This window comes from Misgurnus anguillicaudatus, chromosome 8 (genome assembly GCF_027580225.2).
Source record: "Misgurnus anguillicaudatus chromosome 8, ASM2758022v2, whole genome shotgun sequence".
Classification (NCBI taxonomy): domain Eukaryota; kingdom Metazoa; phylum Chordata; class Actinopteri; order Cypriniformes; family Cobitidae; genus Misgurnus; species Misgurnus anguillicaudatus.
The window spans coordinates 39,824,935-39,838,076 of NC_073344.2; the positions used below are offsets into that span (position 1 = coordinate 39,824,935).

Consider the following 13,142-nt stretch of genomic DNA (forward strand, 5'->3'; position numbering starts at 1 on the left):
ATTAAAGTATTTATTAGTAATACAGTGGAAAATAGTAGAAATTTGAATATTTGGTTAGCATGTTGATTTACAGTGTGTGCCCCTAAATTTTCTGGCTGCGCACCTAAAATTTTCAGTTGGGGGCCACTGTGCTCCTAGTGAAAAAAGTTAGTCTGGAGCCCTGTATTAGACCGCTCATAAAAAAGCTGCACCTCGACCAGGGAGGTCTTAATAATTTTAGACCAATCTCAAATCTCAAATCTCCCTTTTCTTTTTTCTCCCTTTTCTTTCTAAACAGTGTTTCCACTACATGCATTCTGCCTTGGCGGGCCGCAACACCTATAAACTTTACTGCTGTGATTGGGGCTAGAAGGGATACAGCAAACGATATCTCGCCAGGTGAGCACTGTTTTGTCCTTACCCTTAACCTAAACATAACTCTAAACTAGAGCCCGACCGATTTATAGTTTTGCCGATTTTATTGGCCGATATGAGCATGTCGCAGATATATCTGTATCGGCGTACAAGCCGCAGATATGAAGCTGATATGAACGTTCCTTACAGAAAACATTAAATGCTTTTGAAGGATGTAAGTACTTGTTTGTCCAACAGAGCGCGCCCTATTGGTTGCTAATGGCGACCCAGGTCACTCACTGTAGTGACACCAGCCAATCCCCCGCCCCTTCACTTCAGTCAGTCAGTCTCTCAGTTCAGGTGGTGGGGGTCACGCGGTTTCTTCAAAACATTTTACACCTGGTATTAAGACGCGCTTTGGTCGATTGGATTATAAGTGGACGAGAGAGACACATTCCTGTTTACATTTGGTGGTTTTAATCCGTCTCTTTTGTCCACTTGCGAGTTGTTTAAAACGCAAGCGGAAGAAATGACGCGCTTAAACTGGCGCGCAGTGTGTGGGAGTAGAGCTGCTTGTGTTGTTACTGAACATGCTCATTTCAAAGCAATTGCTTTATTAAATAAGCTCGCGCAACTTACACCCTCACTAAATAAAAGAGGCGGAGAGCAGACGCTTTAGTTTTATAAAAGTTTAAAGTCCCGGCAGAACACTGTGGGTGTGTGTTATAAAAACGTTGTGCAGTACATTAAACATAAGCCTAACGTTACATCAGTATGTTTTCAGCAAGTCAAGCATTGTCGTCTTAACGGTAAGTTTCTAATTAATTTGTGAAGTACATAACTTACTGTAAAGCTAATAAACAATGACTTTATAAGTTTTCATTTTTTTAAATAAGCCCAATATAAAATTATTCTCGTCAAAACTGACAATGATTTAAGTTATATTTTGTTTTGTTTGTTTTAAAGTTATTTATAATAAGTCAAGTTTACTGTTTTGTGCACTTATATCAGAATCATTTTAGATAATAAAGTTTATTGTTAACTTGTAAAACACACCTGCCTATATTACATATCTTTGTCACGTCATTTTAAGTGTTCGATCACCACATTTGTGAGGGATCATTGCAAAAAATGTATTTATATATAGTATATTCTGTTAATGTATATAGTGTATTCTATGTACAGTACTGTAGTAGTATAATGTACTGTAGTATATGTGTACTGTACTATAATATGAACAAAGAATATCGGCCGATATATCGTTATCGGTCTTTTTTTACTCCCTAATATCTGTATCGGCCCCAAAAAATGCATATCGGTCGGGCTCTACTCTAAACACAACATTTCACCGGATTTAGGCTGTAGTTGTATCTCATCTACAGCCAGGACTGCTGTTTTCATCCTAATTCTATTACCAAATCTAATCCTAAACTTTTCGGCATTTGCTGTATCCCTTCTAGTCAAAGCCCATGGATTGAAACTAAAAAGAAGGATGAGCTGTGTAATAAAACATTTTTAGTAAATATATTTTAGAACAAACATAGAAAAGCAATAGGCTACAATTGTAAGGAGGGAAAAATTAGCATGATAACCATTTTACACTGGTTAGCAGTTAAATATTGCATACATTTTAAAATATTGCTAATCACCTATAAAGCCTTAAAATGCCTAGCAACTTCGTATCTTAGAGAACTACTATCAGAATACAATCCATCACATCCACAGCGGTCGCAACATTCTGGTCACCTAAAGGTATACAGAAGATTTTCTCAAATATTAGAAAAGAACCGCCCTCCACTTTTTGAAAAATGCTCATGCACAACACTCCACCTGCTCCTGAGAAGGAACGTTTACAAGATGATGTCATTATTATACGGATGGGTTAAGTGAAGACTTAAGACATGGTCTGCAATGGAGAAGTAGCTTGTTGCATTTATGCAATAAATACTATGGTGAACTAGGCTTGCCGCGATAGTCGGTGAAACGGTGATAACCGGTGCTTCAGCCTCTCACCGGTTATATCACTTGCCCACCGCGACACCGTCTTTCACGGTTGTTTTGATATTTTCGTGTAATTAAATCATTTAGTTTCGTTAGAGAGAGCAAACACTTACAACTGAATGTGTCTGTTGTCTGAATTCAGCGGGGCTGAACGCGCGTCACGTCACAGAGCAGCCGCAGGTGTCAGATTTTATTTATTTCTGTCAGAGTTTGCAAGGCGAGCTGACTGACCAGATGATGACAGAAGCCGCGTGCTTTGCTCGTTTTTGTTATAATATACATATATGATGTTTAATATAAACGAGATCATTTTGTTGTTGTGTTTTTCATCAAGAAAGATATTAAACCCATCATTCAAGCAGCGCTTTTATGGAGAAGTAGCCGGTTGCTCTGCTTGGGACTGGCGGGTTCTGTGAGAATTACCTGCGCACATTGACTCAAGCACTTAAGTAAACCAGCTGTTGCACTCACATTGCACGCAAATTCATAGGCGATTTAACGCAGCTTACGCAAGTGATGCATTTAAACAGTTGCGTAATTCAAAAGTGAAAGTAAAATGTGCACGTCTGCATGCGCATTTATAAGCCCCTCCCACTCGGTGATACCGGGATCACGAGTTTGTGACGCGCTGATTAACCGGTGGGAAAATTACGTCACCGCGGCAACCCTATGGTGAACACACTGGAATTGTCAAAAATGAACACACAAGGTTTTAGAACACTTCAGTGTGATACCTTTTACCATTTGGTCATTAGGCTACTTTGAGGAGATCTTTACCGTGTCTGCACGGTGCGTGACTTGTGACAGGGCTAGCAATCATCGCTAATCAAAGCTTACATCAACTTTTACTAACAGTGATTTTAAATGGATTTCTCCAAATAGCACACCAAACTTTACCTGTCTAGTAGAAACTTGCGACTGAGGCATCAGTGGGAAGCCCAACCTGTGCTTTTAACGCACGCCAGCATGCAAAACATTTTCCCAAAAACTCTCTGGTCTTGTTTCTTTCTTCAGAGGCCTTTCTCATATTGTAATACAATTCCTAGACACTTTTTCACTTGTGACCCTCAGACATTTTGAAAAAATACACAGAGAACGGCAAACTTCAATGGAATGAAATCGTAGCTCACCACACACCTGAAAGTGCGCATGCGCAGAAAGGGACGAGCACGTACAAAGGCCTATATAAACATATCAAAATGATGATTGACAACTAGGAGGACCAATAGTCTTGATGGTCCACCCAGAAAAAGAAAATCCACAGCAAAACCTTTAATTATCCCTAGAGTATCAAAAGTGTCTAAAGGTGGTAGATCATTTTCCTACTTAGCCCCTAAGCTCTGGAATGATTTACCAAAAAAAAAGTTTTTAAATCAGACACAGCCGATCACTTCAAATCTAAACTAAAGACATTTTTCTTTAACAAAGCATTCACATCATTTGTCTGGTAAGTGAACTTATCCTGTTTGCTATATTAAAGGGACACTTCACCCATTTGCATTAAGCTTTGTATTGTTAGAACCCCAGTCATGTTTTTGGATGGTCGTGCATCATTTCCTCAGTTGCCGCTAAGACAGGAGAAATACAGATTTCAGTGTTGCACTTCCTTCTTTCAATGATGTAAAATCATCATTTTGCATCATTGAAAGCAGGAAGTCCAAAATCTTTAAGGGGGTGAGACTACAAACACCCCTTTTCTCGGTCAAATAGGCAACAAATTCGAAATGTATGTTACATTTTGACTACAAATATGACGCACTTTCAATAAAGATTAATGTTTCTACAGGTGAAATGCTCCTTTAAAGAGCACCTATGGTCCAATTCACGATTTTACATTTCCTTTGGTGTGTATTAGTACGTGTTAACAATATGCAAAAGGTACATATCCCAAAGTAAACAATGACACAACTTATCGTGTCCAACATCTCTTTTCTTGAACTACAACAAACACACGGATTTTAGGCAACACTTTAATTCCTGGGCTTGTTGATGTAGAAAAGACCAACATTATCAAAATTCTTCACGCTTCGACTCACCCTGCAAGTTAACTCCTGTTAGCACTGCATTGTGAGCAAATGTTTCAAACATGGTAAGGAGCATCACATTTCCGGCTGACGTCAGAGGTATTCAGGCCAATCACAACAAACAGATTAGCTGGCCAATCAGGGACATAGCGCTTTTCAAATCGATGAGTTTTGTACAAAATCAGTGCGTTTCAGGAAGATAAGATATCTGGAATATGGTATGTGGAAAATATTGTTTTTTGAATCATAAACCACACATTGTATTATACCAAATACACAAAATAACGTTGTTTTTAGCAAATTAAATAGGTGCACTTTAATAGTACCATGCCCCTTAGTGCCCTTTTTGGGGGGGGCCCGCAAAGATTAAAGACGTTAGGTCGCAGGTTGCATATGAGATGTACAATTTAATAATTGTCAGACTCAAGATTCAAGCTCAGCTTGAAAGTAACTACAGAAATATATATAAATCAGTGTTTCCCATACATTGATTTACTCGTGGCGCACCGCCACGTTATCAACACTGGCCGCCACAAATAGATTATTCATGATCCCCATTTACATATATATATTTTACTGTTTAAAAAACGTCTTAAAGCGTAACTAAACCCCTGTTCAGAGCCTGACTCCACCCACTGGCAATATTTGAAAAATGCAAGAAAAGTGGGCAGATCCCAACGGAGATAGAGGGGACGAACTAAGCTTGTACCAAGTGTGTGGTGAGATCGTAACAAGGGTGTGGTGAGCTTGAACCTGCTTACGTCACAAGTCATTTTTTTGGACCCAACATCCAATAGGAAAATTCAACTGCAGTAGCCACCGTTCAACCTGAAGAGGGCAGCACTCGGACGTTTTTACACCATATAATGCAGTATTGAAACACTTTACATCCAAATGTCAAAAAAGTTACTAAAATCAATGAAAAGCCCTAATAAAGCATCATTCTTACAGTTCATTAACTGAAAAAAGTTGGTTTAGGGATTAGTTACTCTTTAACATTGTTGCAAGCACCCAGCATGCCCCCTCCCTTTTTCTAATGTTGCATGCAGCGCGCGCGCCCCTCTCTCTCTCTCTCTCTCTCTCTCTCTCTCTCTCTCTCATTAACAGTGAAAAGGTGGCGGTGTTTTTAATGTCTGTTCCTCCGCTCCGTATACTTTCTTTTCCGCGTAAACTTCAACTGTCACAGATTTTCTGAAAGAGAAGACGGCTGAGTTCATCATGACTTGACGAAAGGTTAGAATCAGTGTTTCCCACACACACACCCGTTCTCTTATGATGCGGTATGCCTGCGTACGTGTTTTGTAGTAACTTTGTGTAACAGTAACTATGTGTATTCTCTCATATTTCAGAATTTGCACCCAATTATCTGCGCTATACGCGACAATAAAACTCACATTAAAATAAAAAGGGCTCATAACAAGACATTGATGAGAAGAACAACAGCAGTAAGATTTCAATGTAAATGTATGGTGATTTATAGACCAGCTGTAAACATACACGTACATTTCTTAATTTCCTGTATTTTGCTGGTTTCTTTCAAATATAAAAGCGCTTAAGCATTTACTTGGGTTCTATGCGAAAAAAACAAGTCAGTGGCAAGTCAGTTCCTGAATAACACGACACAAACTTTAAAAAGTCAAATTCACTTCTCAGAGGCACGGAACTGTTCCTGAAACTGACGTTCTCCCCAAACTGAAATTAAACACAGTGTTTCGAGTTTTTCTTGTATGTGTCATAATGATATCAGGAAGCAAGGTAACGTGCACATTACGACGAGAGAGTTGAGCTGCTGCGCAATCGAGTTACCCCTCCCACTTCTGAATGTTTTACTGAGATTTCTAATCCCGTCCGAATTGACCATCAATATTACAGACGTCTTGTGGTAAAATTACATTACGCCATCTACAACCGTAAAACTAATCCCATCCGAATAGGGCTATAGTCTACTCATTTTATGTCTGACAACAACTGATATGTAAAAATGTAAATCAGTTGTGTTAAAATGCAATATAACGTGACAGATCAAAGAGTAGAAGTGAAACATATTTCAGGTGCCAACACTCGATCAAACACAAACACGTGAGGCTGTCACATATATGCTAATTAGCGTGTGACGTCATCACCGCCACAAGTCTCTCAAAATCCTGTGGGAAACACTGGAAATACAAAGGCATTTTTACAATGCTGACTTAATTAAACTGTTACTTTGGAGTGACTTAATGAAAGTTTTATTGACCATTACAATGTTTGACAGTGTGCATCTGTCAAAATAAGAGACAACTGAAAAGCAAGTGGACGTGCGTTAAGCAGAACTACTTTTAAAACACTGTCGTTAGATATCCTTTTGAAAAAAATGCAGTCAAAAACACGAGTCATAGACCAATGGCTGTTTGCTAAATGACAGTGATTACTAGGGATGTCCCGATATGCTGGATTGGTATCGGGGCCGATCCCGGCTTTTTGGCTGGATCGGACATCGGATCGAGGAACAACAACATGACCGATCCAATTCCGTTATGTCCGTTAGCCGTGGTTGTTACTGACAAGCTATTAAAAGGACAACATATTATAAAAGCACCATAAACGTTTTATGCACTATATTCAAATTCTTTTAATATACTCAATAGCTTCATGTGAAGGAACAAACGCACATTTAAAGATATTTAAGTTCACCGAAACACTGTAACTTACCCGCAAACTGGGTTAATGCACTGGTGAAGTGAAGGGATGAAACGCGCCATTCACACACGCACACATAACTGTAGGCTATTTTAAAAGATCTGATTTTATAAAGTCTTAGTAAGCCGTTGGATGGATGTAATTCACTTTGTGCTGAACACACGATGCATCTATTCTCTTTGTTTTAACAGTTACAAACTGTCCATTGCGGTGCAAGAATTCTAATGAGGGGATGATTCAAGGGTATCAATTCTGTGCCCAGAAACCCCATGAACGTAGCGTGTTATGACTTAGGCACATCAATTCTGCACCCAGAATGTGCATAAAAGTCCGGTCAAACACATAATTCCCAAAATAACTATCTGCACACTAAAGCTTTTTTACTATGACAGTTTTACACAATTAAGAAAAAAATATTTAGCATACTTAATTGATTAAACATACCTATTATATGTTCTCCTAAACACGGCATGATTAATATTTACTAATGTTTCCTGTAACTTGTAAATCATTTTAATTTATTGATTTTAACATTTAAAATGATACTAGATGTAGCAGAAAGCACTATACACAATTAATTACAATAGTATCGGGCAGATATATGAAATTCTGGTATCGGAATCGAAAATGAAAAAGTGGACTGGGATAGAGCCCGACCGATTTATCTTTTTGCCGATTTTATCGGCCGATATGAGCATGTCGCAGATATATCTGTATCGGCGTATAAGCCGCAGATATGCGCCGATATGAACGTTTGTTACAGAGCACATTAAATGCATTTGAAAGATGTAAGTACTTGTTTTTCCAGCAGAGTGCGCCCTACTGGTTGCTAATGGTGACCCAGGTCACTCACTGTAGTGACACCATCCAATCCCCCACCCCCTTCACTTCAGTCAGTCTCTCAGTTCAGGTGGCATGGAAGCAGTCACGCAGTGTCTTCTTCACAACATTGTTACACCTGGTATTGGGACGCGCTTTGGTCGATTGGATTATAAATGGACAAGAGAGACGCATTCCCGTTTACATTTGGTGTTTTTAATCCGTCTCTTTGTCGACTTGCGAGTTAAAACGCAAGCGGGAGAAATGACGCGAGACGGAGAAATGACACGTTTAAACTACGCGCAGCCGTGCACTTATATATCACTATATGAGATTACTGCTGCTTGTGTTGTTAGTTAACATGCTAATTTCAGAGCAATTGATTCAATAAGCTTGCGCAACTCTACACCCTTGCTAAATAAAAGAGGCGGAGCGAAGACGCTTTAGTTTTATAAAAGTCTAAAGTTTGCACGGAACACTGGGTTTGTGTTATAAAAACGTTGTGCACAACATTAAACATAGCGTACATTAGTATGTGCTCCGTCAAGCATTGTCTTCGTAACGGTGAGTGGCTAACAAATTTGTGAAGTACACAACTTACTGTAAAGCTAATAATCAATGACTTCATAAGTTTCTCTTTATAACGTTATTCTTGTCAAAACTGCAAATGATGCAAGTTTTATGTATTTTGTTCTCTTTGTGTTTTAAAGTTATTTATAATAAGTCAAGTTTACTGTTTAGTGCACTGATATCCGACTCATTTTGGATAATAAAGTTTATTGTTAACTTCTTGCCTATAGTATCTTTGTCACATCAATATAAGTGTTGGATCACCACATTTGTGAGTGATCATTGCATTTAATTGTATTTATTCATAAACAGTATATTATGTTGAAGTATATAGTGTATTCTATGTACAGTACTGTAGTATGTGTACTGAAAATTGGTAAAAGGTGTTCAGAAAAAAAAGTTATCAAAATATTCTGCAAACACTGTGATGGGACTCATGGCTCTACCGCGAGGCTGTGACTACATTGTTATCATAAGGTGGTCAGAATGGTTAATTTAAACATTGTGCACACACACTGGCTAAAACAATCTGCAAAGCCATTTACAGCGCTTACATTTTTGTAATGTTATACTTTTCTACTTAATCATTATACAGAGTTGGTAGTCAAGATTGCACAAATATTTGTGATCCTATGTAGTGGGCCGGTCTGGGCCAGAATGCAAAGTGCAATTTGTTGTCCCAGTCCAGCGCTGATTGCAATTATCTGAAATTATCGGTCAAATAACTGCGATGAAACAATTTTTTAATAATTGCGACAGCCTTGTATCCAATAAAACCATAACCATCTAGGATATGGACTAACGAGGTAAGTCTGAAACATAAACATTATCATTTGAAACTAGACCAACAACAGATCTACTGATGTGGCATGGCAGGTGTCAACAGATTAATCCATCAATACTGAGAGACATTGACAGACAGAAATTGAAATTTGAATTTTACGTTACATTTGAACAATATTTTGACCATATCGAGCCATAATAAGTGTAAACAGATTAGCATTATGTTGGTTTTGGTGAGTCAACATGATACGATAACACTGCTGACTACAACTAGAAAGTCGTAAATCGTTACAGGGGTCGCTAAACCAAAGTTACAACAATTTTGCTGTAGAAAATATAGCATTCAGGGAATTGAGGTTGTTAGGGAATTGCGCTCGCACCTCGGAACGGCCGGTTTCTATAGAGCTCGAGTTGGAGATCCGCTGCATCTGTGGAGAACGACACAAATGACTCCCGGCAGCAACTTTTACAGCAGAGTCCACTGCCTGATATGCAGGCACTGGAACAAGATGTGTTTGAAGGGGAGCTGCACCGAATCTGCTTGTCGTTCAGGCTTTGCGGCCCCTTATATTCATCAAACACATTCTGTGTGAGTCACGGCAGGTGTTCGAGCCATAAATCTGCTGTTTGTTTGTATATAGTTCCTGATGTTCTAGGTGATGGATCAAGAAAGTTGTACCATTTTCAATGAGAATCAGAATTTTAACAAAGACGGTTTCTTACAACTTACACAATGACGCGGCCATCTTGGGGTAGACCCACAATCTCCTTCTTCTTCTTCGCCTCCTTCTTCTTCTTCTTTAGGTTTTTATGACGGAATGCAAACCAACTTCATAAGTCCAAACCGCCATCTACTGTGATGGAGTGTGAAGAACTACGCGTTCCTAAAAATAAAACCCACATTCCACCGGGTTCGCCGCTGGATGCCTTAGGCTGGATCCTATGGCTGCAGCCTCCAGAGGTCGCAGGATACATACGTCATCATGCCTGGTTTATTTATTCGCAAGTCATAAGCATATAACATTCGCAAGTCATGAGCATATTACAACAATGTACGATTAATTAAGAATAATAGTCAACTTTATCCCTGTTAATAATCTGAAATAAGAAAGTCTTGATGACGTATGCAGCCTACAAATGCGACCTCCGGAGGCTGCAGATTGAGAAACGGCCTATGTTACGTCAACACACTATAGATAGTGATGGGATTTATGGCTGTTTTTAAATATTTAGTCAGTTGTAAGAAGCCAGGGGCATCTCAGTTTATCCTGGAAATAATCACTGGGAGGAATGATGAGGTGAGATTTGTAGTCAAATAATTAAAACTCAGATACCACACACCAATATCTGAGTTTGAATTATTCTGATTATTACATCATTTGTCATTTGTGGAGTGGACTATATTCCATAGGGTTGCACAATATCCCTCTGCTTAGACAGTGACATTTTGGATTTACCTTTACAAAGTGTGTGTATGTGTAAAGCTACGGTACGGTGACTTATGTTATTCATACAATACCTACTCACAAATAAACATTAAAAACAAAGCCGGCTGCAATGACTTTCTGTGCAAAACAGCTACTACAAACAATTCCACAAATTAGAATAAATAAAATGGAAATGTCTACATACAGTCCACTACTACTACTATTACTACTGTAAACTTTGCAAATAGGACATCAGCCCCTTCAGGTCTTAAATGAACAATAACAAAGTGGGCTATGAATGTCTGTGCAAAACAGCTGAAAATTTTCTACACAAGAATAGTATCACAAAAGAACATTTTGATAGATAACAAACAAATATTTAAAGTATTAGACAGATAAAATGAGAATAAATAAAATGGAAATGTCTACGTACAGTCCACTATTACTACTATACTGTAAACTTTGCAAATAAGCCCCTTCAAGTAGCACCCCTGCGCTGGGTGCGCCCCTCCCCACTATTACTGTGTCTCGCGGAGGAGCTAATTTGTGTGCATCTGTGTGAAACCGTATTTTTTACGGTCTATGTGTGAAACACGCATAGGAAAAAAGAACGTCAGAAAGGAAAGAACAGCTCCCCTCCAACCGCGACTCGGCTCCCATCGTTCATGTTTATGATCCGTTCAAAAGAATCGGTTCGTTCGCAAACGTCACAAGTCTACAACACACCTGCATATAAATAGTGGAGCTCTGATTTATCCGGAAAACAAAAACCTATACTTTTTACAACCAATTTAAATAATTTACGATGTACATGGAGTTCTAGAAATGGTTACAATTTGTTAAAACCTTAGTCTATGGTTAAAGGAACAGTATGTAGGATTGTGGCCAAAACTGGTATAGCAATCACAAAACTTGTGGTTAAAACTGGTACTGCAATTACACAACTGTTGGCCAATACACAAAATGACAACATAAACATCAGTTGAGGGCTGCAAGTCCACTTTTTAATTGACAATATCCTGGCCAGACCACTGTTGTCAGTGATATAAGTATTTGAAATGAAATTTTGTTCTTAATGTCTAGTGACATATCAGGGCCATTTAAAGGAATAGTCTATCCATTTTCCATATTAAACTATGTTATAACATTAACTAAGAAGGGTTGATACATCCCTGTATCATCTTAGTGCGTGCACGTAAGGGCTGGGGCACGCTGCAACGCTTCGATAGCATTTAGCTTAGCCCCATTCATTCAATGGTACCATTTAGAGATAAAGTTAGAAGTGACCAAACACATCAACGTGTTTCCTATTTAAGACGAGTAGTTATACGAGCAAGTTTGGTGGTACAAAATAAAACGTAGCGCTTTTCTAAGCAGATTTAAAAGAGGAACTATATTTTATGGCAGAATAGCACTTTTGGGAGTACTTCGACTCGGCGCAGTAACACCCTCCCTCTCCCATTATGAGAGGGAGAAGGGGAGCGGATTTTTCAGGTGAGTCGAAGTACTCCCAAAAGTGCTATTCCGCCATAAAATATTGTTCCTCTTTTAAATCCGCTTAGAAAAGCGCTGCGTTTTGTTTTGTACCACCATACTTGCTCGTGTAGCTACTCGTCTTAAATAGGAAAAACGTTGATGTGTTTGGTCACTTCTAACTTTATCTGTTTGGTACCATTGAATGAATGGGGCTAAGCTAAATGCTATCGAAGTGTCGCAGCGCGCCCCAACGCTTACGTGCACGCACTAAGATGATACAGGGATGTATCATCTCTTCTTAGTTAAGGTAATAACATAGTTTAATATGGAAAATGGATAGACTATTCCTTTAATGATTAATTTATATCAATTTCTTACATACTGTTCCTTTAAAACCCACCTAACAATTTTTGGTTCCCAGCGTTAGGTTTTGGTTCTCAAAACGTTCCCCTAACGTTAGTTTTTGGAACGTTTTCTTTACAGAAATATGTTATTTTCAGGTAAGTTTAACCTTCCCTAACGTTAGAGTACCGTTCTCATAACGTTAGGGGAACGTTATAACCTAAAATACTATTTCTGTAAAGAAAAAATCTATTTCTGTAAAGAAAACTTTCCTGGCTACCCAAATACAAACCTTGGAAAATAACATTTTGGAAACCAAAAACTGTACGTTAGGGGAACGTTTTGTGAAGCATAAATTGTTGGCTGATAGTAGGCTATGCACAGTTGACATGGAGCGAAAACAGTTGCAGCGACTCCGTGCTCAAGACTCCAGCCCAGCCACAGTGAATACACAACACAACAAAGAAGACTTAAAACAGATATTTATTGAAAATGAATAAACATTTAATTCACTTTAGGTTAACAGATCTTACAGTTTGCCGCCTCCATTATTACCAAAGAAAAAATAGAAATCGCTAGAATAATGTAAAGCCTATTGACAAATAAATATAGCCTACATTTCATTCACACATATTAGTTTAACGTTACCCGCCTAGCTCTCAGTTTTTACAACAATCAAAAGCTTCTA

The 13,142-nt window shown here is 38.6% G+C and overlaps 1 protein-coding gene across 5 annotated transcripts in view; it reads right to left on the reverse strand.

Annotated features, from left to right (window-relative positions):
- Nucleotides 1-9,925, reverse strand: part of rptor (regulatory associated protein of MTOR, complex 1) — a 245,859-nt gene extending 235,934 nt beyond the window's left edge. For 3 of the 5 annotated variants that reach the window (XM_055213775.2, XM_055213774.2, XM_055213771.2), the window contains exon 1: nucleotides 9,590-9,925. In XM_055213775.2, the coding sequence (XP_055069750.1) occupies nucleotides 9,590-9,637 (48 nt within the window). In that variant the 5' untranslated portion in view covers nucleotides 9,638-9,925. The remainder of the gene's footprint in view (nucleotides 1-9,589) is intronic. The other 2 variants (XM_055213773.2, XM_055213772.2) reach the window with 1 other exon arrangement.
- Between the last annotated feature and the right edge of the window lie 3,217 nt (nucleotides 9,926-13,142).